The sequence below is a fragment of the Pinus tabuliformis genome, chromosome 7 (genome assembly GCF_031772625.1).
Source record: "Pinus tabuliformis cultivar Carrire ecotype Pingquan chromosome 7, CPIR1, whole genome shotgun sequence".
Taxonomy (NCBI): Eukaryota; Viridiplantae; Streptophyta; class Pinopsida; order Pinales; family Pinaceae; genus Pinus; species Pinus tabuliformis.
The window spans coordinates 832,182,532-832,208,146 of record NC_142293.1 but is presented as its reverse complement, the minus strand read 5'-3'; the positions used below and the strand labels follow the sequence as shown (position 1 = coordinate 832,208,146).

The window sequence follows — 25,615 nt, the reverse complement described above, 5'->3', positions numbered from 1 at the left end:
ATAACCTTTAATTTAATTAAATAAGTTAATTCGGTTAGAGATATATGATAAACTGGTAGAACTATTCTCTTTAGATGTGATAAAATAGGTCATATTACTTGGGTCTGATATACACAAATTGAAGGTATCAAAGGATAAAAGGTTATCTTCATAAGATCTCAACTACAAGATCTGGGAGAGATAATCCTCATTGTTCCAAATACACTAATTGATGAACAAGGTAACAAATGTCTATGAGGATAAGAAGGCTATCCCATTCAACAATGTATGGTCTCTATGCAAGATGGGAGAACACAGGTTGAGGGAAAAAAGAATTCAGACATTTGTTGAAAGGAAAGACGAACATAACTAAGATTCAATGCTATGAGCTTTACATGAATGATTGCCCTATGCTTAAGTAGGGCAATAACAAGGAAGATAGGTAAGAAGTCCATTTCACCGAAGAAGTGGAGGAAGCTGGAAGAGGAAAAACATTAGAAGCAAGAGCTCTTAACAGGAAAGCTGGAACAAAATCTATGGCAATCAACTGTGAAGGTTATAGCTCTTGGGAACCTCATTGAAAACTTAAGGAAGGGAAGAAGTCATCCAGGACAAGTCTCATCATACATCAAGTCAAAAGGAAACATTTGCTGGATAAGGGATATGCAAGATCCTCAAGATTCTCTAATCTAGAGAGGAAGCAAGTGTTTCATCAGGAACTCCAACTTGTGGAATTCATGGGATGATGGTATGATGACATAAGAGATGGAGAAAATCAAGGGATTGAAGCTCTTTTCAATCAAGGAAGACGCTGAAAGAAGCCTAGATGACCTAAAGGTAAATGAGGTATGTATGCTTGTATTCAATACTATAAAGTCATGTTATATGGTTGCAGGTAACATGGATCACTGCTCGATCTTGAGAAGCATGATCAAAGGGAAGGAATCTCCTCCTCTGAAAGGTTTCTGGAAAGCATGAATCGCACTAGATGAAATCAACATAATATGTGTCCTCATATGAAGTATGTGGTGGTTGACTACAATTGAGGATCTCTGATTGGAAGCCCCTGGGAATGAAATGAAATATGGAAGGAAGAGATCGTGAGATATGCAATCATGGTAAAGGCAATCAACATCCGGAAGACCAAGAAGATTTGACTAGGAAATCTCTTGAAAAGATATGAAGACTCTAATGGAAGTCTGGAAAAGATGGAGATCCTTGATAATGGATATCTTTGGGAGATATGTCAACATGTATGAGGATGCTGATGCACACTGGAAGATGTCATGATGAAAGACCATCACAAAGGTAATTTTGATTTAAGTGTTCATTTCTTATTTTTGAACAAATATCTGGATGGGTTTATGCAGGCCTGTCAAGGGAAGAAATATGGATGTCTTCCAAGAGGACCATGAAGAAGGATGTAAGATCCTTCCAGAGAAGACAACATGAAGAAGGCAACATGACATGAAGCAAGACCAGATGAAGACTAATGGATCACTTTTTGATGAAAGGAATAATGACATCACTGCCCCATGAATGAAAGTGATGGATGGTTTGTGCCTTATGAAGAAGCCACAAAATATGAAGACTCCTTGACAGAGAAATTCATGACATCAAAGGAAGGAGCTCTTCAAGAAGCTGGTTGAGGAGTTGTTGTAGGTCCCTAATTAAGAGGGAGCCTGAAAACAAGTTTCTTACTTGGAAGAAACTTGGTAATTCCTGAGCCAAGAGGGAGCTTAGGAATTGATTTGTTCTCCCTAATTGAGAGGGAGAGATAGACACATCATTCTGGTCTTCACCTGAGAAGACAAAATGGAGGATTGGGTAAACATTTGGCATCTGATGCTCGTTGAGGATGAGATAGGGCATCCAAGATAAGAGTAGTCGTAGTGGACCGATATTCTATGAGGATTGGCTACCCAAGATAATAATAGACCAAAGTTGGTCATACTTTGTGAACACCCGGGCGGAGTATGTACTTTGAGAGACAATGATTATGGTGTCTATGAATCATTGGTCTCGCCAACATTGTGCTCTGATCATGTGGATAAAGTTGTTAGTCAAGGCCTTGTTATGTAACAATGCTGGTTGATATGATGCTATACAAATGGGTTACCAGTCTGACTCTTCTTATGAGAAATGCTTTAGATTGAGAATGACCAAGTACCATTATGAATACCTCCCTAGTTAAGAGGGAGTGTTGAAAAAGTGTAACTAGGTTCAGTCTTCATAATGACATGTAATTTTGATTTTTGTAACTGATGTAAAGAAGAAAAAATAAAATTATTATAATGCCTTGCTTCATGGGTTTCATGAGCAAGAGTGTTTTTTAGATAAGCTCCCATTGAGAGCTTTAGGATTTGTCATAAAAGTCATATAGAGTCAATGTCATGTATGAAGAATGTATATGAGTCAATACGATTGTCAAATAGCCCTCCAACGACAAGCACAAGTCCTCCTCTTCCATGTCGGCTTCAAGATGGAGTAACAACACTCATGTTAGCTCACCTTTTGAGACACAACCCTTCATAAGAACAGGTCGACTTATATTCATGGGAGACCACTATAAATAGGCACCTCGGCCTATTCCACAGAGACATATTTTCGGATACATCTCTCTAAGATTTTCGGATGGGTGGAACAAAGATAAAATTCAGATCTCTAGTATAGAGACAAGTTCGGATGGAAGGGACAACGAGGTAGAGATGAAGGGACAACGAGGAAGAGATGAAGGGACAACGAAGTTGTGTCTAGGGCTAATCATAAAAATGACAGTTCAGACTTCTGAGAGGTGGTCTCAGTACTTCAACAGAGAAACAATATTCGGTCAAGGGTATATATATATTACAAATCAATGCTATGAAGAGACCACAGTTCGGTTCTGTAAAGGAACTATAGTTCAATGATAGACCACAGTGTTTCAGTGCTGCTACAATAGTCACATTTTGGTGTCATGCTTTGGTAACATCTCTAGTGCATCTACAATTCATTGAGGAGATTATTAGTGTTTAAAATATCGAAGAGGAAGAGAAGTCAAGAAGAAGAAAGGAGCAGAAGGAAAAGGACTTGTGTCTTGGTCTTGGAGTGGCTAATAGGTCAAGGGTCTTGGCCTTGGTATTTGTCAATTAGAATCTCTATAAGAAGAATTTGTGCGGGTTTTCCTCTCAAAGAGTGAGAGGTTTTGACCCTGGTTGATAGCCTACATTATGTGTCTCTTGTCTATTTATGTTCATGCATTAATAACTGTTTGATGAAGAAGAAAACTAATAACTTAAGCAACTAGAAGATCCTAAACTAATGAAGAAAAGTCTCTCACAAGCAGTTACTAATTGAGAGAAATCACGTAATGCTAATGCCCTGGATTTCTCAACAACCCTATTGTCTAGAGGTCCCTCAACCTTAGGAGCCCTCTATCTCAATTCCTCTCCTTGGGAGCTCAGACATGGGAGGAAGAGTTGGCTCAGTGTCCCCGATCAATCCTTCTCTTTGTAGATCAGAAGCATATCATTGTGCTGATATCTGGTAATCATCATGTCCCAATAGCAACTGTCTCCTGTTCATACAGGACATCAAATCAAATATCATATTAGAACAATATATATCTAGATATATATATATATATATATATATATATATATATATATATATATATATATCACAAAAAGGATATCATAGTTATCCTCCCTCTCAAGGAGGTGCCAACCACATGCTTGAGCTTGTCTCGTATAGCAGCATTGTCTCAATGAAGGTAACTCAATCTTAACTATATGCGGGATTCTCTGCCAATCGGTTCCCACTTGTCATCATAATATGTCCATGTCATATCCAGATCCTGCTTAGATGACTCTCTCAGGAGCTTCAACATCTTGTCTCATAGCTAGCCATGCTAGCAAGATTGTGCTCAACCTTTGTCATGTGTAAAGCTATGGATCTCTCATCCAAAAATATCTTGGCAGATCTCATACTAAGGCAACACCCAGATGTGCTCATCAATCATAATCCCAAACATCAACAATACATCCATGCAGTCACATATCATAGGAAGAATATCCCAGATCAAAAATTGATTATCCCATGCAAATATTTTGAAGGGCGCTTGATGGCAACTCTATGTGAGTGAAGCGGCTCAGTCATGAATTCATTTAGTTTCTATGCACATCATATATATGTACACATGGACGGGTGTTCAAAACAGAACATCAATGCTTCAATCAACTGTTAGTTGCCAAGTTGAGTTCAACAATATTTCTTCCCAACATCTTGAAATTCAATCGGAGTGTCCAAGGATTTGCATTTCCACTTTCCAAAACTTCTTCAATAGCTTCGCAATATAGATTATCTTTTCCTGACTTTAGAAATTGATTCATCATGTAATGATCCTTGGTAGGAATACAAGTGATATAAAGCAAATAATCTGTGCAGCAGAATATAAAAACGAAATACACATCAAACACTCATGGAAATGCTGCAAATAAGGAATTGTTGAGCCATTTTATTACTTTTTCTGAAGGCAAAATACAATGGATAATAAAATGGTGCACCTGGGCTTGTCTCACTGGACAAGCATGACCAAACCCAGGTGAGAAAATGGCTGAACTGAAGGCTGTCCAACTATTGCACCAATCTGCACTGCGCTGCCCTAGAAAACTGCCTTTTTGCTGAAGTTCAAAAGGCTGAAAGGTCCACTTCCTATGCCCAGAAAATTATATGCTTTTAACCATGGACTCCTTGGCCTAAGCCCAGAAAAACCCACGAAGGATTTTGGTTGGTTTAGACTTCTGAAATTCGACCCCCTTGGAGCCCAACCTCAACTACAATTGCAAAATTCGGCCTGCTGGAAACTGCCTGTAAATCCTCCCGGAAATGGTCCCAAAGCGCTGGGTTGACCCCTACTATCAAATCCCTGACTTCCTAGATGGGCTTTCGGCCTATGGCACCTGCTCTTAAGCTCCACGAAAACTATTGGAATGGCCTCTGCGATGTCCCCAAGAGTAACAATTTGAACTGCTAGAATGCTGGCTCTGCTGCCTCCCAAACTCACAAATAATGTTGGCCTATTGCTGCTCTCTCAATCCACTAACTCTCCCGACAAATACTGGATCTTTGATGGCTCCAAACTCCCCCGCTTAATCTCCAGCTACCCCGAAATATGCACTCCTTGTTCTGCGCTGAATGGAAGTGTTGTAACACACCCCCGGAACTCCTGAAATACTTGTGGAACTGCCTCTCTAGGGCGGCACGAAAGGTCCCCTGAAGTAGAGGTTGAATCTCTTGCTTGAGAGATTCATGGCTAAACAATCGGTTGACTCAGCTAAACAACAGAGCGAACAATCAAGTAATTTTGTTTGCAAGATGTAAGAATGAATCCAAAATGAGAGTTGCTCCCTCCTTATAACTCCTTGGGCCTCCCTTGCCTCATGTGGGCCCCTCCATCCACCTATTCGACTTCCCTCCAAGCCATTCAAATGGCCCAGTCCGAATTCTCATGTGGGTGGCCCCCACATTCCACTAGCAACCAAACAAAGTTGAATTTCCTCCTAAGTCCCAAAGTCGAAAATGATGGGTTCTCTTCCTTAGCCAAAATTGTGCAAAATTGTGTAGCAGCACTCTGTTACAAATATATTTGAAAAGGGACATGACACATCATGCCATGATTCATTATTTCGAGCTTCGGAAGTCGTTTGCCTCTTACTTCGATCATCAGAGGCTCATTACTTGTCAATAGCAGACCTTTAGTATATAAAACCAAAACAAAAATCAATGTCATACCTTGGAACACTTTTGAAGTAGAGGTTTGGATTGACACATCTTCTTGGCTTCACCTGATAATTGTCATTGCAGACATAATTGGATCTGGGAGCTTGCTTCATACAATGCTCTTTGCAAACATAACACTTTTCGAAACCAATATGCTCAGCCTCACATAAATCAATATTGTACAATCAAATTAACTGGGTCAGCTCATCAAAGTTTAGATGCTGGATTAGAACCAATATCAAAATCATCACAATATGACAGTATCAAAATCTTTAGACCATGTGATAGGTAGAGCTCTTATCAAGTTATGACTTCATATATTATCTTGCCAACAAGTTGTCATCTACCACGCATTGTCAATCAAAACTTCATCAAGTCATCCTCATGATCATAATATAAGTCACTAGATGCAAATGCATACACCAAGAATAAGCTGTGCAGGTTCCATCCATTCATTGTTAGATTACTTCACACTGAATCACAACTGTCAATACTTCAACCAATGTGCTAGGAACAAGGAGGCCAATACAAAACCATTATCGAATACCAATATTAGTCACTGAAACTCACTATGCCCACATAGCATTGCCATTAAGGCAAATCATTAGTTGTCAAATAAAATCATTAGTCATAAGGACAAATCCCAAATTCGCTATCATAGTGAGATCTATAGTCCAGAACATATCTCAACATCAAATCATGTCAAAACTCCAAACACTGCTAATCAATCAACGAAATCATGTTAAACTCTTGTAGCACAAACTTCAAACATAATGACATATGCATGTCTCGGTCACCTGCAAACACAAGTGCAATCTACATATACTCATATTATAGTAAACATTCAAAATTTCCTACTCACATATCTTTCTGTTGTTTGCTTCATGTCTGTAGGACTGACATCTTTCAGGTGAACATCTGATTTCATCCACAAAACTTCATTTTTGTGTCCTGCAAGCATATGCAACATATGTAATGAAGAGGATTTGCTTTTGTGATAGGAGTAGTTAAGTCCTATTTCAATGTTAGAAGGAGTTGACCTTTGAGTTTGAAATGAAGGATCTTGGTTGGACACATTACTTCTTGGGACTAGAAGTGTGGTAGAAGTTTGTGTTGAATGGTGTTGTCATTGATGCCAACATTTGTTAATGAATGCTCTTAAAATTTGTCTGGATTGCATTAAGTTGGAAGCTCCATTGGAAGGATGGTTGGAAACCCTAGTAGCCTTGAATTTGTTGAGGTTTTGGCGGATGAAGCTCAGTGAATTTGATCTCAAGTTCATCATCCTTTGGTTCTTCTTGTCAAGACGGTTACGGTGGTATGTGGCACGCCATGGGAGACCTCTTGGTTTGAGAGACATGCTTGTTTGAAGACATAGCACCCAACTTGTGGGAAAAAACCCCAAAGGGAGATGATGTGGCACACTTCATTGGCCAACATATTATTTAAGACATGAAATTAGGATTTTCATCAAAAAGTCTATGGTTAAAAATATTTCATGAAGGGTCTTAAAGTTCATTTTTGAATTTACAAGCTATAAAGGGGTTCTTGATTTGGAAAAAAAATTAAAACTTGTTCCCTAAAGGCAGGCTACCTCTTTAAGGAATTCGTTTTGGCTCCACAATATTTATAAGGGCATCTCACTTCATCTCTAGGCATTGAATTTTTGAATGCATTATCGAAGGCTAGTAGCTTTGAAATTCTTCAGCCCCTGTGGAGTAATGCTAGATCAGAATAGAGGGTAGTATTGGAAGTGTTGTGTTTGCATCTTTCTTGGGAATTCGACCCTCCACTAAGGCATTTTTCTGTGCAATCGGACCTGAGGATCAACGAGGTTTTTTTTGTGGGTTTATGGCTTGACTTTTGGGCATAAGGATCATGATTTTGTTATAGGTAGGACTTTGATCTCTTATGTGATCTATGGCTTGATATTCAATATAGTTCAGGACTTTGCGGGATATTGTCCTACTATCTGCAGTCCTCCTTTTATGTTCTTTTCTCATAATTAAAGGGAAGTCATTGAAGGCAAAAGGAGCATGCTCACTCTTTGCATTTCAACCTTCTCAAAAGGCATTGACTCTGAGCATAAAGCTTTGTTTATTTAATTCTCTGTGGCTTTGGAATCCAGCATAGAAGAAACCTCTTGTTATTTTTGACACTGAATTACTTAGTGCTGGAGAATACCGAGGTTTGTCTCTAAATCTCTTTCGGCTTGATTTTTGAACATAAATTCCTTTGCGGTCCTGATTTGTTGTATTCGGATTGGTGACATTCTTGGAGTAAGGGTTTGCACTATATATTTGTCTTGGCTCGCTTCAGGAAAACAAATTTTGAGACTTTTTATGAACGTCTTTTTGATTCGGATTTGTCTCAACTTCCTGCAGCCTTGGATTATTGATAAAGAATTATGAGTAGAAAATTTTGTTAATTTTCCACTGTTCTATGCTATTACAATCACTTAGGCCAATTCTTCCTTCAATTGGCGATCACTTTTAAACAAAATTAATCTTCTAGTAACAGAGCAATTGTGGATAAAACAATATATCCAAGATGCAATAGAAGACAATTAAGATCAATGACAAGAGACATAAGGGAGTTCTGGCTGCATTCAATGGAGGCCTATATCCGCAGCCAAAAGAGCCTAAATCCGCAGACAAAAACTGAACTGTATCCGCTGTCATATGATGCCCTTATTTGCAGTTATGGAGAAGCCATATCTGCAGCAAAGGGAGCGCTGATCAACAGTGGAACACAACTCTATATGCAGTTTGTAGGCAACCCTAATCTGCTGTTAAGAGAGGCCCATTAGCAGTCTTGTGAAGGCTCTTATACACTGCTCAAAGAGACCTAGTTGCAGTCATTTTAACTGTTGGCATAATGCCACATTGTTGTAGGTGACAACGTGGCCTAATTGAAGACTGTTTGGGCATGTTGGTGTTGATTCTCGAGCTTGGTTTGCTAGACAAAAGTATCCGTTGTAAGGAGAAGCCTAAATCTAATTGCTTAAGGGCTGATTGAGGAGACCTAAGTCTCAGCCCATTGTTGGGCTAGGCCACAGGCCATAGCCAGCAGTTGGAGGCAATTAAAGTGCTGCGTTAAGAAGGATAGCAACCCATCAGGTAGCAGACAATTGGAGCAAATGTGTGAAGGCAAACTGTAGTCAATAGGTGGATTGTGGGGTTTGTTTAGAGTGCTATAGCTCGCAGCACTTGTGCTCTATCTAGTGTCCAGGTTTGCCATGAAATGCATCAGTCCTTGCTACATATGAAAGGTGCCAAATCAGTAGCCTTGACATGATCAGTGAAGCAACAAAGGAGGAAGAGCTTTATATAGAAGGAAAGCTTCAGTATTCTGGGTAATTGGTTGCATTGCTCATCTGTTGCTTTGTGTCATCTTCATGGTGAAGATCTTTGATGTCTGATCTTCTATTTTGGCAAGTCAAGTATTGACTTCAAATGTATTTGTACTATCTCTCTCTCTGTTGAACTATTGAAGAATATAAGAAGAATTGATCAAGGGTTTCCCCACATTGGGGTTTGTCCCTGGCTGGTGCCACATCTTGTGTCCTCTTGTCTTGGCTTGTCTTCTGATGTTTATGTTTATGTTCTATCTGCACTTTACTATCATGTTGATGTGATTGCTAATCTGAATATTGTCATTGGGCTAAAATGAAAAATTGAAGTAAATTGCTCTCAGCATAGAACATACCTAAAATTAACATGGTATCAGAGCTGAGGTGAAGACAAAGCCCAAGCAAGAGTGAAAGAGCAATCACCGAAGACAGTTGGACAAGGTCAAAGGCTCAATGGGTTCCTCATCCCTCTTCCCAATCTGACATTGGAAGAGCAATGCTGAATTTCGTGAAGGGTAAAATCCTTGAACCTCCATCAAATGCACCGACTTCTCCGGAGATGAAGTCGAAGTGAAGAAGATTATCAGAGATTCCATCGACAAGTAGGTCACTTCAATGGAATGTCCGGATCTAAGGGTGAAAGGAAGGGTAGATGCCTTGCTTGCAATAAGTTTGGCCATTATGCAAAGGAATGTCCAAGTAGAAGGGACACATCACATGATGATGATCACAATCATTCCAGGGGCATCTTCAATGATAGAAGGAATGACAAGTACAATGGCAAAGGAAAAAGGAATGCAAGACATCAAGGTAATGGCCGACTCTCCAAGAAAGCAAGGAACTCCAGGTATGAAGAATCAAATGTTGTTTCGGATAAGCAAGAGGAGTATTATCTTATATCAACCCTCTTCACTACCTCTCCTCCGGACTCTTTGGGAAATTGGCTTATTGATAGTGGCGCCTCAAGGCACTTCACCGGATTCAAGGAATTGATCTCTAATCTGATAGAGAAGGAAACAAACTTGAGATTATTCTTGGAGACAATGCCACCTATCCCGTAAAGGGTGTAGGGAATGTTACTCTTCAATTGGATTAGGGTAACTTGCAAGAAGTTCTTTATGTACCGAATCTCAAGAAGAACCTGGTGTCCATTTCGGCAATGGAAGTCAAAGGTTAAAAGGTGGCATTCATCGATGGAAAGGTATGTGTTTGGAAAAAGAATTTTAAAAGATGCTTTTACTCTTGGGTTCAGGGTTGGCACTTTGTATCAAGTTGTAGGAAGTCCAATGGGGACCATGTCGTGTGACTCATCTCTTCAATGGCACCGGAGGTCTGCCCATCTTCATGTGAGACAGATGGTGACAGGGTTGCCTGAATTCAAAGAAGAGCAGGAAGGTACATGTTCGAGATGTACTGAATGAAAGCTTACAAGGGGACCATTCCCCTCATGTAATAGCAAGACCACAAATGTGGAACAACCCGAGGGATTTGAGATTCATGATCGGGAATCTCATGTATGCAGGTTGAAGAAAACTCTCTATGATTTAAAGCAAGCACCCCGGGCTTGGTGTGAGAGGATTGATAACTATTTGATGAAGCTGAGATTCACTAGGAGTGAAGTTGATCCAAACCATTGTTTTAAGGTTGTGGATGATAGACCTCTCATACTAGTACCTTATGAGGATGACCTCTTTTTGATAGGTACAGACCCTCTCATTTGCAAAAGTAAGAGGGAGTTGGATTCCGAATTTGGAATGATAAACTGCAAGCCTGTGACTACCCCGATGGAGCTTAACTTTAAAAGGTTATGCGGTAGTACTATCGGATCTGATTTGGGAAATGCCTTTGAGTTTTGTCAACTCATAATAGCATTGATGTTCTTGGTGAACTATCGTCCGGATTTATGTTTTGCAGTTAGCATGTTGAGTTCATATATAGTTGAGCCTCACTGGATTGGTGCCAAGAATCTTTTGAGATATCTTTGGGGCACAATCTCTCATGGATTGAGATACACTGTCGAAAATGTGAAGCTGCATGATTATTCTGATGCTAATTGGGCAGGCACTGTGGAGGATCGCAAGAGCACTTTTGGGTGCTGGTTCTCTTTGGGTTTTGCTTCAATATCCTGGATGCGCAGGAAGCAAAAGACAATTGTTTTGAGCACCGTTGAGGCCGAATACATAGCTGAGAGTATGGCCTCATGTGAAGTTGTCTGGTTGTGGAAGCTCTTCTGTGAGCTATTTGGACACATGCTGGATACCATCGTGATCTTCTGTGACAACCAATGTGGGATTCGATTGTTGAGGAATCTCGTGTTCTATGATCGCTCCGAGCATATAGACATCAGGTACCGCTTTATCTGGGATATGGTACAATGAAGAGCAAGAAGGCTCCAACACATTGGGACTGATGTGCAAGTCGCCGATATTCAGATGAAGCCCCTGGGAAAGGTCAAATTCTTGACTTTCTGAGAACAACTAGGAGTCGTGGAGAGACCCTCTCCTGAGGGTCCTGTATGATATATCGAGCTCTGGGAGCTCTGGGGGGCATGGGGTACTTCTTGGAGCGATGAGCAGCCATAGGGTGAGTGGTTCAGCCTTCCCCTAGTGGTTTGCTATGGAGGCAGGATGAGTGGTTCATCCTTCACCTGCTGAGACATAGTCATATGGTGAGTGGTTCAGCCTTCCCATATTGATTTGTTGTGTACAGGGTGAGTGGTTCAGCCTTCCCCTGGGATACCCCATGGCGACATGTAGGTAGGATGAGTGGTTCATCCTTCTCCTGCTGAGACATCCTACCCATGCAGTCTGAGACTCATGGGAAGTACCTCTCATCTGGCCAATGAGTAGGGAAATGAGGATAGGGACCATAGTACTATTGATGGATGCATCATGTAGTACCATAATACCTATGCTAGGATGATATTGATCTATGATCAATTGGAACTGACTTCGGGTCAGTAAGAGTGGTATGTGACACTCTTTATTTGGAACTGATTTTGGATCAGTAAGAGTGGTATGAGACGCTCTCTTTATTTGGAACTGATTTCAGATCATTAAGATTGGTATGAGACACTCTTTATATGGGAGTGACTTCAGGTCAGTAGAGGATGTTATGATACATTCTCGATCACTTCTTCTTCTTCAAATTTCAGTAGAGCAGAGTAGAGTAGTGCAGGGCATTGCATTGATGGCAGAGATAGTACGATCTAGCAGATGGATTAGGAGATGGAATTCTCCCTAGTTGAGAGGGAGTGTTAAAATTGGCAACTAGGGCCAAACTCTGAGTGGGTCTTCTTATTTATGGCAATTGATATTTTTCTTGGATTCCTCTCGTCGAGAGGTGTAGGATTGATCTAAAGATCCGATTCCGACATGTATTCATGGAGATATGAATTTATTTGTGTTATGTGACGATTTGTCAAGGTCGACCAACAACCAATTTACTCCATCTTATCCTCAATGTTACACTATAAATAGAGGTGTCTTGCAAGTAGACACACCTCTTGTGATCTCTTCCTCTCCACTTGTTTGGGTTTTGGTGGAAGGAGAAGTCTCTAAGAGAATACGTTGTCCTAAGAAGAGAACTAATCCTAGCCGCAAATCTAAAAAGAGGAAGCCCTAGCAGTAGTCTAGCCGTAGTCAAAGGAGGATCATCTAGACACAGTTAAAGGGGATATGCCATGCCCTAATCTGCATTCTGAAAGAGACTAGGACGCAGTCAAAGGAGGACTTATATGCTGCTCACAAAATCCCTAAACGCTGTCATAAGGAAGCCCTACTTACAGTTAAGAAGAAGTCTAAACGCAGACCTAAAGGGAGATGCCCTAACTGCTGTTCTAAACGAGATCAAGGCACAATCATGAAGAAGCCCTAAACGCAGTCAATAAAGGATGCCCTAGCCGCAGTAGAAGGAGAGCCCTAGCAACCGTTAAGGAAGAGATATAGCCACTGTGGAAGGGAGTTTTGGCCGCATTCAAAGGAGGCCTATATCCGCAGCCAAAAGAGCCTAAATCCGCAGACAAAAAGGGAACTCTATCTGCTGTCATGTGATGCCCTTATTCGCAGTTATGGAGAAGCCATATCCGCAGCAAAGGGAGGGCTGATCAGCAGTGGAACATAAGCTCTATATGCAGTTTGAAGGCAACCCTAATCTGCTGTTAAGAGAGGCCCATTAGTAGTCTTGTGAAGACTCTTATACACTGCTCAAAGAGACCTAGTTGCAGTCACTTTAACTGTTGTCATAATGCCACATTGCTGTAGGTGACAACGTGGCCTAATTGAAGACTGTTTGGGCATGTTGGTGTTGATTCTTGAGCTTGGTTTGCTGGATAAAAGTATCTACTGTAAGGAGAAGCCTAAATCTAATCGCTTAAGGGCTGATTGAGGAGACTTAAGCCTTAATTCACTGCTGGGCTAGGCCGCAGGCCATAGCCAACAGTTGGAGGCAATTAAAGTGTTGCGTTAAGAAGGATAGCATCCCCTCAGGCAACAGACAGTTGGAGCAAATGTGTGAAGGCAAACTGTAGTTAGTAGGTGGATTGTGGGGTTTGTTTAGAGTGCTGTAGCTCGCAGTGTTTGTGCTCTATCTAGTGTCCAGGTCTACCATGAAATGCATCAGTCCTTGCTGCATATGAAAGGTGCCAGATCAACAGCCTTGACATGATTAGTGAAGCAACAAAGGAGGAATAACTTTATATAGAAGGAACGCTTCAGTATTCTGGGTAATTGGTTGAGCTGCTCATCTGCTGCATTGTGTCATCTTCATGGTGAAGATCTCTGATGTCTGATCTTCTATTTTGGCAAGTCAAGTATTGACTTCAAATGTATTTGTACTGTCTCTCTCTGATGAACTATTGAAGAATATAAGAAGAATTGATCAAGGGTTTCCCCACAGTAGGGTTTGTCCTTGTGTGGTGCCACATCTTGTGTCCTCTTGTCTTAGCTTGTCTTCTGATGTTTATGTTTATGTTCTATTGGCACTTTACTAACATGTTGATGTGATTGCTAATCTGAATACTGTCATTGGGCTGAAATGAAAAATTGAAGTAAATTACTCTCAGCATAGAACATACCTAAAATTAACACAAATCAACACTCCCTCTTAGCGAGGAATGTGCTCTAGCAATATACTGCTTTGACTCGGAAGCATCGTCCTCTGTGCTGTTGATGTCTGACATGCTGTCCACCAACTATTGCACTGCTGCTGTAACTGTACTGCTGCATTTGACATTGCCACTGGCAATGCTACATCTGTACTATAACTCCCTCTTAATGCTGCATCAACTACGCTGCTAGCACTGCCACTGCTAACACTACATCCGTATTGCAAATCAGTTGCTGAGAGAAGCAACTGAAAACACCAGAAACTGGATAAGTATCCTAGTGGATACACCTTGGTGCTGAAAGCCTTATTGCTGCTAGTCCCATGCTGTCTTCTAAAGCCACTGCACTGCTGAAGCTTTGCACTGTGCCTTTGTGCACTGCTGCCTATAAGCTTTGCGCTGCTCAAGTTCTGGCGGTGCTAACTACTGCATCTGTCGCTCCAACACTCCATGGCACCAACTGAAAACTCCTCCATCCCGCTACTACTGATCATGTTGTCTTGTAGCAAGGTGATGATCCAAGAGGTGGGCTCCTCAAGGATCCTGCCCATCTGTAGCTCTATCGAACTGCAGTTCTATGTCAACCTACCTCCCTCTTAGAGGTATCTTGGCTGTCATGGAGAACTCCTCTTGTTTGATCTTTGGGGCTACAACCTTAGGATCACGCTTCTCATCCTTGTCCTTTTTCTTCAAAGGACACTCGAATGCATAGTGGCCCATCTCGCCACATCTGAAACACTTCACCTTGGAGACGTCTTTCTTTCATCTTTGTTGCCCTTGTTGCCCCTTCGATGCAAGGGCTGCATTCTCCTCCTCCTCCTCGGGCTTCGACCCACTACTGCTGCTGCTTCCGTCGCTTCCGTCAAGCTTGACCTTGACCAGGTCTTTCCTCAGCTCCACCTGTTTTAGAGCTGCCCACATCTCATCCCAATTTGGCAATGCTGCTCTGCCTAGGATACTTTGGACCAAGGTTGCAGGGGAGCACCCCCCCAACCTCAATTCGGCTCCCAATCCGCGCTTCGGTCGGGAGCGCACTCTCGACCCCAAGAAAGCGCTCCTTGTTTTTTTGGGATCGACGGAGGGAGCGTCGGTCTTGTCGCTCCGAGAGCGATTTTTCCAACTGGGGAGTGATCGCTCTTGAACGGTCCCCGGTTGGAAAATCATTCTCGACCAGCGGATAATGACGCCCCTTGGTGATGGTGGCGTGGAGAGAGGGAAGGGGAGGGGAGGGAAATAAGGGAGGGAGGGTTGGGGGGGGGGGAATAAATAAACCCTGTCCCTCTCATTATTCACTTCATCATAAGTGAGAGAGAGTGAGAGAGAGCAAGAGAGTTTGGAGAGCAAGAGAGAGTTTTGAGCAAGGAGAGGAGCTTGGAGGAGTTTGAAGAGCTTGCAAGGGGAGATTGGAGGCCAAAGAGGTAGGATCTACACTGCAATCTAGCAATTTTTTTATGTTCATTGATAAATAAATAAATATTTTTTGTTTCTCTATTTCCCATTCCCATTCCCTTTCCTTTTTTTTGCTGATTTCAAAACTTCAAATTTCAAACATGATGGTTATATTTCTTGGCATTTATTCTTCTTGGTTTGTTTCTTGGTTATTATGGTGTTGGGGAGTAGAAAAAGGAGGGATGAACATGAAGAAAGGGATGAAGAAGTGGGTTATAGTGGATTTGATGAAAACCCTGGAGAGGAGTACCTTGGTGAGGAGGAGCTGGAGGAGAGTGAACATGATTCAGCTCAAAAAACTAAACAAGACCTAACCCCATTGTGGAAATATGTTACTAAGCCTGAAGTAGGGAAAGGGGGTGGAACCACTAAATTTCACTGCCCCCATTGCAACAATAATTACACAGGTTCATACACCCGTGCCAGAAAGCACCTCTGCGGGAAAAGGCCATGGGATGGAGATAAACAAATAGGAATCAAAACTTGTACAGGTGTGTCAGCAGCAGAGAGAGCCAAATACATAAGGGAAGAGGAGGAAGCCCAATACAAATCTAAAATATCAAAGGGTTTCTTTAAACCGAGCTTACAATCACATGCACAAAGAACTCCTTCAGCATCCTCGTATGGCAGTGGATATGCAGGCACAACGTCACCAAACATCTCTTTAAGGCATAGAACCATATCAGATTTCCTTGATGAAGGGTGTAGGAATGATGTGGATTCAAAAGTTTACCAGTTTCCCTATGCATGTGGGATACCTTTCAATGTTCTTCGATCACCTTATTGGCATGAAATGGTTTCTGCCATAAATGATGTCCATAAAGGATACAAGAGCCCTGGGTATGACAAGGCTAGAACCGTTGGACTTGATCATGAAAAAGAAAAAATATCACATTCTTTGAGTAGAATGACAAATTCATGGACTAAGCATGGGGTGTCCATTATATCTTATGGATGGACAAATGTAAAAGGCAAGCCATTAATAAGTGTTTTTGCTATGTTTGTTAGTGGTTGCATGTTTCTTTCAGCATATGATTAGTCAGACAAGTTCAAGACCGGCATCAACATTGCAGAACCATTACTTGAAACAATTGAACGTATTGGGCCATACAATGTCATCCAAGTCATCACTGATAATGCTGCTAATTGTAAGGCAGTGAGAGCAATTATTGAGGATAAATACCCCAATATATTTTGGTCTGGGTGTTTGGTTCACACAATGAACCTTTTGATGCATGATATTATTAAGAACAAAAACCAACAATACAAATGGATTGGTGATTCGTACAAGAGGCAAAAAAATGATAAAATTTATTAAAAATCATAGCAATACCCATGGGATTTTCTGCAGTCACTCAAGCTTGAAGTTGTTGAAGATTGCGAACACTAGATTTGCTAGCTATTACCTCACCTTCAGGAGCCTTTTGAAGGTAAGAGAGTCATTGGTTAGCATGGTATCAAGTCCACACTAACAGGTATTAAGGAAAGGGCTACAAATGCAGTTGACAGGCAAGGCTTTGAACAGGTGGAGGAGACTGTTCTTGATGGTCAGTTTTGGGCATGTGTGAGGCAAGTATTGGAATTCACCAAGCCCATTTATCACATGATTCGTTTTGCAGATACAGATAAACTAGTGATTGGGGAGGTGTATGAGCAGATGGATATCATGTTGGGGCAAATAAAAGATATTGTTCAGAAAGATGATCCCAACTTGTATACATTGATTTACAATTGTGTGTGTACACGGTGGAATAAACTTAATGTTCCACTACATGCCTTGGCGTATATCCTTGCACCAAAATACTACTCTCCAACTTGGTTGGGCCAACCTGCACTTGGGGGTGGGGTTAGGGTCAAACCTTATATGGATCCAGAGGTAGCTACAGGATATATGGAAGCATCAGACAAGTTGGTACCTAATAGGGATGAATGTGCTAATCCGCGTCTTGAATTAGGCAGATACTTCAGTTGCACTGGTTTGTTTGGTTTTTTGCGTGCAATGGAAGATAGAGACAGATTTGATGCTCTCACATGGTTGGAAGCATATGGAGGCATGGGACTTTTGCCAAAATTGGCAAAACAAGTTCTCTCATAGGTTGTAAATACTTCTTCTGCAGAGAGGTGTTGGAGCACCTACAGCTTCATACATAATGTGAGAAGAAACAGACTCAATGAAAATCGAGCAGAAAGCTTGGTTTATGTGCACTACAGCTTGAGGTTGTTGAGTCATTAATTTGATCGTGCTTATGAGGATCCTACATATAAAATTTGGGACAACTGCCCAGATGACGATAATTTGGAGATGGCACTATACATATTGAAGAACTGGAAGCAAAACTTATGAGAGAGGAAGATGAAGCAACAACCATGCCACCCCCACCATCTAGTAGCAGTGCTTGAGTTCGATGTCTTGCTCTTTTGCTGTCGCCGCTTCCATGTACAACCTCACGTGGAGGGCATGTGCCTTCTGGTTCTAGTCGTGGGATTGTGTAGGAGGAGACTCCCAGAAGACCACCATGACCTGCTAAGAAATTAGACATTATTCGTGGTGGCAAGAGGAAGATGTAGATGATAGATTTACTTGCCTTTTCTAGTCTCTAGTAGTTTTTATAACTGTTGACTCTTTCATATTTATTATGATATTTTTTGTAAACAATATATGACAATTTAAGTTTGAAGTTGGCAATTATAACTCATTGGTAATGAATTATGAATATGATGCTTCGTGAAAGTTGAAAGTTTTTTCATTTCATTTCATTTTATAACATTTCATTTCATGTTAGATATTATTTGTTGTAATGGTTACACTTAGCTTACAAGTACAACTTTGGTGATCAATGATGATAAATGTTATATATTGAATTTTGAAACCTTGAAACTTTAAGATTGATGAATCATAATTCATGAGACTCAATATGTTGTATGTTACTAACTTGTGGACGTGGTTGATGAAGATTATAACTTCTAGATGATTGCTGTTATATGATTCAATCTATGTTTTTTTATTTATTTATTTTTAATTTTTCTATGTTTTTTATATCTAATTCATCAGTCTACATGCTTTTGTTGACATATATGCACAAAATATAAAAAAGATATATATTATATAAAAAACGCTCCAGGATTCGCTCCCAAACTGGGAGCTTCTGAAAATGTCGCTCCCGCTCTCGTTTTCGCTCCCACTCCCCGTTTTCGCTCTTGCTCCAAAGTAACCTTGCTCTACACATAGACTTGCTACTCATCTGAGACATAATTTAGGGCCATTCTCACTAACTCTGAATCTTGAGGTGTATGCCCCACAACCGACAACTCATCACGAGTCTCCTTCAGCTTCGTGAGGAAGGGATCCATTCGCTCTCCCTTCTGCATCTGAGCAGATCTCGGCTTCTACTCTAAGTATATTTTCTGCTGCTCGGAAGATCCTTGATACAATGTGGCCAGAGCATCCCACATCTCTTTAGCAGTTGCTTTGCTAGCAACGTGTCACACCATGTGATCCTTGACTCCATCTAAGATCATCCTCTTGGCCTTTGCCATCTCAGCCTTGTACCTCTTAAGCGGATTTGCATCCACAGGTTCAGCTACCACACTATCGACATACGTCTTGAGGGCATGCTCATCTAGAAGGAAGGACATTCTAGCCTTCCAAATGACGTAGTTGGAAGCTCTGCAACCTGTCTTGATCCCTCAAGCCACTGGTTGCCATATCCGAAAAATTGTCAAACAACTCCTTCTTTCTCCCAACCGCGTAGCTTCTAGGCTGGCTTACGTATTCCTTGATGGAGCTAGTAAGTCTATTGCCTAGCAAATGAGAAAAACTGATTTCCTCGGCAAGAAACCACTGAGGAAGTATTCCCTCACTATGCGATCTGCTTCCTTCTTTCGACGAGTTTTCTGCCCAACACTTAGCTTGCAAAAAACTGTGCCCCTCTAGTTCTGCGTGGCTCCCTCTGCCTTGGCAAGTTCTCGATCTGACAGTCTTACCTCTTTGTCGACTCACTTAGAGAGAGATAACCTCGAAAAATATAGCTGTCCTGGCTGGAACTGCGCAATCCCTCAGGGGATTCGAATTGCTGCTTGCTGCAACAAGTTGGCCATAGTTTCAGTGCTAGATCTGCTCTTCCTATTTCACATCAACATTTCTGATACTAGGTGAAAATTCCTAGATCTAGCAATCTTTGGAATCCTATTGCAACCAACTGAGTTTACTTCACCTAGATTGTAAATTACATTACAAACTTATTTCAGATTTCTTCTTGAAATATTGAAGTAAATTATTGAAGCAACCTACACCAAATTAAACATGATTCTAAAACATAGAAAATGAGCAAGGAAATACGAACACATAGGACACCATTATTTTTGGACAAATGTCCTCGGAAAAACCCAATGCGAGAAAACCAATGTAGCAGCTTTGAGGGTTTATTATTATTAAGTAGTAGCAAATTATGAATACATTTATGAATACATCTCTAAATACCTCACAGGGTTATTCAGTTATAGAGAGAAATGCTGGCAGAAATAATTGTGATTTTACCTCACACTATCATTGGAATTCTCGACTGATCCAACCCCAAATTGATTGCCTCCTCGACTTTTATGGTTGCCTCTGCGCCGTATCTGTGTTATCCCAACGTCAAGCTCTCTGGGGATTGCGTCACTCCTTTGGTTGGTTGATTTGCTGCCCAGGAGATTTGATTTCTGCCCCCCGATCTCACACCCTAGCTCTCGTCTTTTGAAACTCGAATTCCCTCTGCAAATTTCAGACTCCTCACTGGTTTCTGTGCTGCCTTTGCGTCAACCCCTCTGGCTTAGTGCTGCCACTGCTGGATTACTCTTTGCCTCTCTCTGCTAATGATTCTTCGGCTGAGAAAATCACTCTCTCCGGAACTTATCCCTGCCCCTCTGCTGTAAGAAATCTCCTCAATCGAATTTTCCTCCCGAGAACTTATCACTTTAGAAAATTGATTTCTTGATCTCTCTTGATGTCTTTTCCAAATGACCCTCAAGCCCCTTATATCTTCTTGTTGGACAACCAATGACCTAAACTAACTCCTAATAAAAGGCTCATATCGTTTTGACTTGATCTCTGTCTTTTTCTAGAAGATTCACCCACAATTAGATTAATACCCATTAATATTTTAATTTTCCTAAGTTTAGACTTAGGAACCCCATTAAAAATATTAATTATTTTAATATAATCGTTTCTGGGTGGAATTTCCCAAAACTGTTTTTGGGTTCTTTGGAATGCACGTGCCCAAGCCTCCCTGCAAAATTTGAGGCCTAGAGCACATCCGATGCTACCCCAAATCAACAACTTACTCCATAGTAATCATTAAAATGCATGGATACATCACCAAGTAACATCTCTTGTTGATTTTGTAGCCTTGGAAGGTCTTTTACATTGGCTTAGCGTCTTATCATGTGGAGGATATTTGATTGGCTCTTTGGGTGCTTGCTTGGTGGATTAAGTGATATTATGATTTCTTTCCTAAGGTACAATAATTATTTAATTAATTATTATGGACTATTAGGCTAAAGTATTAAGGATATATAATAAAATTATTTAAGTGACTTAATCATAATCTCAACCATTAATCTCAAGTGAGGCTTAGGGTTTAATTCTAGCCATTGATCACATAAGAGATTAGGGTTAGTGATTTTGGTTGAATGAAATTATAAAATAAGCCTAACAAAGAGGTGAAGACACACAGTTGTAGAGGAAGCAATTTTGTCTAGAGTAGGAGGCTTGACTAGACTGAAGAGAAGTGAGGAGATGTGTAACAAAGAATTTAGGGAGAAATTCAGGGAGGCCGAGTTCAGGAAAGAGGGAGGTCGAGTTGCTAAAGAGAAAGGTTGTATTGTGTAGGAGGTCAAAATATCTAGAGAGACTGATTTTCTTAGGTGCACAGGTTTCGTATGAGGTTAGAAGAAAGGGGGCCGATTTGTTGGTGAGACAAGTCTAATTCTCTAGAGTCGTGTTTCTTCAGGAGGGTTGATTTCCAGGGGCCAATTTCCTTGAGGTCGATTTTCATATTGGGTTTGATTTTCCAGGTTCTTAGCAGTTGTTTTTTTCCATGCATTCTTTGTGGGTTTGAGCTAGCATTTTCCAGAGTTGAATAATATGAAGGAAGATTGTGTTGGGTACAAATTTGTTGTTGTAGTGTGTTTGATCTTTCCATTTTATTTCCGCAAGATTTTTATTTTTTGAGTTAATATACTAGTGTGTTTATTTTATCAACAATTTCATAAATATTTGAGATACATATTTTTTGGGTTTTTTAATAAATTTTTGAAGTAAAGTAAATCAAATTTGGTATAAAAGAATTTAACGCCTCCACCATGATGTCATCATCAGGGAGGCTCATGTCACCCTTTTAGGGCAGGTAGGGATGACATGGCAACCTCAGCGGCAAGCTTTGGCATCTACGCATGGTGTGCAAGCCCTCACAAATCATCTCAATGATCTCCATCATCATTTGGGCTTTGGAATAAGGTGTCATGTCCCGCTCTAGTGCACCTTTTACTTCAATGATTCATCTTTCTTTCTTGTATAGCTTAAGAGACCTAGCTTGCTTTATGCTTTTCCAATACCCTTAAAGATGTAGCAGTTTCTCGCTCATCGGGGTTGGGACATTCAAGAGTTCCTCTTAGATAGAATGTGAGATGCTGAGAAACTGAGTGATGGCTAATGAGGCGGGTAGAGCTCATGCTAGGATTTTGCTCACATGCTTACTATGTCTCAACCATCTTTTATATTTTTCCTTTCTTTATTTGTGGCTTAATATGCATTTATCTTTCTTTCAACTGCATCAACCTCTAAGGGAATATATTTAGTCCCTGACGTAGAGATGAGGATATAAGGTGTTAGTCCCAATGACAAATGGCAATCAACCCAAAGAATGGCTGTGGATAATAAGGGAAATATGGAAAGTGTCATGTATGGGTTATCTTGGGAATGCTACTTTAATCCAATGTTTTAAAACTCTGACTCGGGTTCATAACCAGTCGAGGGTCGACTCCGACGCTGACTCGGGATCGACTTGACTAGTTTGATTTCAATAACTCTGACGTTGTAAAAAAAATATATATATATATATATTTTATGAAAAAACATATTTTAAATATTTTCATTCATGTTTCCAAACACAATGCATTAGAATATAGAGAGAAGACAACTTATGATCAAAGTAGGCTCATAAATATATCCATTATATCAAAATGGCACCCAATGCACTGTCCAATACATACATGATATAGAGATCAAAACAAAAACACATAACCAAGGAGGCTCTAAATGGCCTCTACAACAAAAGTAAACTGTAAAACATCACTAGGCACCAGTACTACTGGCTACTACTAACCTCCCCAGTGAAGCTTCTGCCTCCAGAGTCCAGATCTTTATAATGATACCTTGGGTTCAGAAAAAACCCAGCTGCATGTGCCATGTATAGGGCGATGGAGTTGATTGTTCCATCTTTGATCAATGATTTCCAAAATGGGCCCATACTTAGCCACTTTATCCTTGTATGCTGCCTTTATTTGCTCCTTTGCTTGATCCATAGCCTCATAAATGAAGCCCATAGCCAATCTTTCCCCATCCACCAACTGCAACACCTTAACAAACCAGCCAGGGGTCCGGCTCGGTCGGCTCGGCCGAATCTGATTCAGTCCGGCCGAATTTTAAAACACTGCTTTAATCAAGGGAGGTCACATTGGATTAGGAGCAAAGGAAAAGCTCCCAGGTGAAGCATGGGAACAAGGGTACAATCAAGAGTGGTCAATCATCAAGCTGATTGTGTGATTTATATTAGTATGCTCCAAAGCAATAAATGAAAGCACATAATTACAAAAATGGTTAGTGTACCTTCTGATAGATTACTCACCTTCCTTCAAAAAGCATGCTAGATGGGAGAGAGCATTGACCGGAGCATAGGTGGAGCGTTTTGAAGTTTGATGTAAAGCTATCTGAAGCCATCATAGGGCTGCTGGCTGGCTTGCTAACAAATCGGAAGAAAAGTTTACTCCTATGGGTAAACTCCTATGGGTTACCCACTTTTGGTGAGTAACAACAACCATGATGTCCCTTCTCATATTTCACATGATTTTTGGAATCTTTGTACACGTTCCCAAGATGATTCCCATGCCCCTTTGCGTCTATGTTTCTCCAAAATTTGATGGATCATTGTAAGGAGGTCTAGTGCCAATGTAAATTGTTTAGAAAGATACTTATATAACGAATTTTGTTTGAATCAAATGGGGGCCTTTGTAACCCTACAGAAGCTACTTATGGTGTAATCTCTTTCATTTGTTTTTCTTTTTGTTTGGTAAGGTCTTGTTATAGTTGTATCAGATCTATATTTAAATGAACTGTTTGTGGGGGTTCTTACAGACTATTGTCAAATATTTTTGGTCAATTGATACTAGGGTGCATCTCACAGAAGTGTATTAACTTTTATCAAATCATATCTTATTTTATATACCTGTGTCTAAATTTTGAGAAACTGTTAATATTAGTATTGTATGACACCAAATGCAAAGTTCTTATATATCTATAAACATATATAATTACACGATCTAATTTTTCGTTATTAACTTTTAACAAATCATGTCATATATTATATAATTATCAGTGTTGCACTTATTGCAATATTATCAAAATTATCGCGAAAATATCACCAATACCAACCTTGGCAATAATATCACCACTGTATATAGCTATAACTTGCCCTTTTGGAAATTATTGCGATAATTTCAATTTATCACAATAATTTAGGTAATTATCGCGATAATTTAGAAATTATTGCACTGGTTCTGTCATTTTCACCTTATAACAAAATTTTTGATCATTTAAATCTCTTTTTTTAAAAGTGTGTTAGGGGATTGAGCTCCAAGGTTATTGTGATTATTTTCCATCAAACAAACAAGGAGAAATCTGTTGTTTTCATTTCCCATGGTTCATCTCATGAGATACATGACTCATGACCTAGTAGTTAATGGTAATATTAAATTCTTAAAGTAAAGGATGAAAGTGAAAGATAAAGGAGAATGTAATTTTTTAACATCACCACTAATTGTTTCAGGATGTCTATTTTCACTATCATAGAGCTGTACTCTGGAATTTTAATTATATCCTTTCCTCGGATGTATAGATTTTGAGTTGTAAAGCATGCTGAATTGAGTTGCATCTGGCAAGTTCAAAATGGATTGCATATTTTCATAAGCAGGACATTTTAGTAGTGCGTGCTCTCCATCTTCTACAATATTTTGATTGCATGCCCTCCATATGTTTTATTATCAAGGAGTTTTGGGGTTATCCTCCAATTTCCGCTATGAAGATAATCTGATATCATCTTTTAGCTGCTGGTCAGAATAATCATATGAATTAAGCTTAATGATTCTTGTCCCAATTACTGTTTATTTTGTTTAAATTAAGGCTCTTATCAAGGCATTGATTTCTTTTTTTTAAATATGAACTATTTATTTTTCTCTCTTTTTAGCAAAACTCTTAACTAAACACTAAACAGGCTCTTCTGAAGCTAATTTGGTTCATTTAAATCTGCAGGTAAGGTCACACATGCCATCTGCTTTGATTCCTTCCTTGGCGTCTTGGAATCAAGACTTTATTGCCCTTTTGGACTCTATTACTTTGGAGAGTCCAATGGACGAAGCTGAACAATTCAGGCTCAAAGTAGGGAAGAGGTGTTTGCAAATATTCAGTACACTGGTGACTCGACACAGGAAATACACAGACAAGTAAACCTATCATAACTTTCACCCAGTTGTGTTGAAATTTTAATGCACTATAATTTGAGGCCAGAATGAAACTTCTTCTATGTACAATAGGTAGCATGTAAAGATTGTTTGTGTGTTTCCTCTTTACAGATTTATGCCAAGTATGATAACATCAACCATTAAAGCTATCAAGAAGAGCCCTTTAAACGATGTAAGTTCCATGTAGTACTGGCAAT

General features: G+C 40.1%; 1 protein-coding gene across 1 annotated transcript in view; it reads left to right on the top strand.

Annotated features, from left to right (window-relative positions):
* The window catches only part of LOC149250193 (ARM repeat superfamily protein), a 289,306-nt gene that overhangs the window by 55,574 nt on the left and 208,117 nt on the right, over positions 1–25,615 (top strand). Inside the window, exons 6-7 of the mRNA XM_089458935.1 lie at positions 25,210–25,400; positions 25,530–25,590. Coding sequence (XP_089315061.1) covers positions 25,210–25,400; positions 25,530–25,590 — 252 coding nt within the window. The remainder of the gene's footprint in view (positions 1–25,209; positions 25,401–25,529; positions 25,591–25,615) is intronic.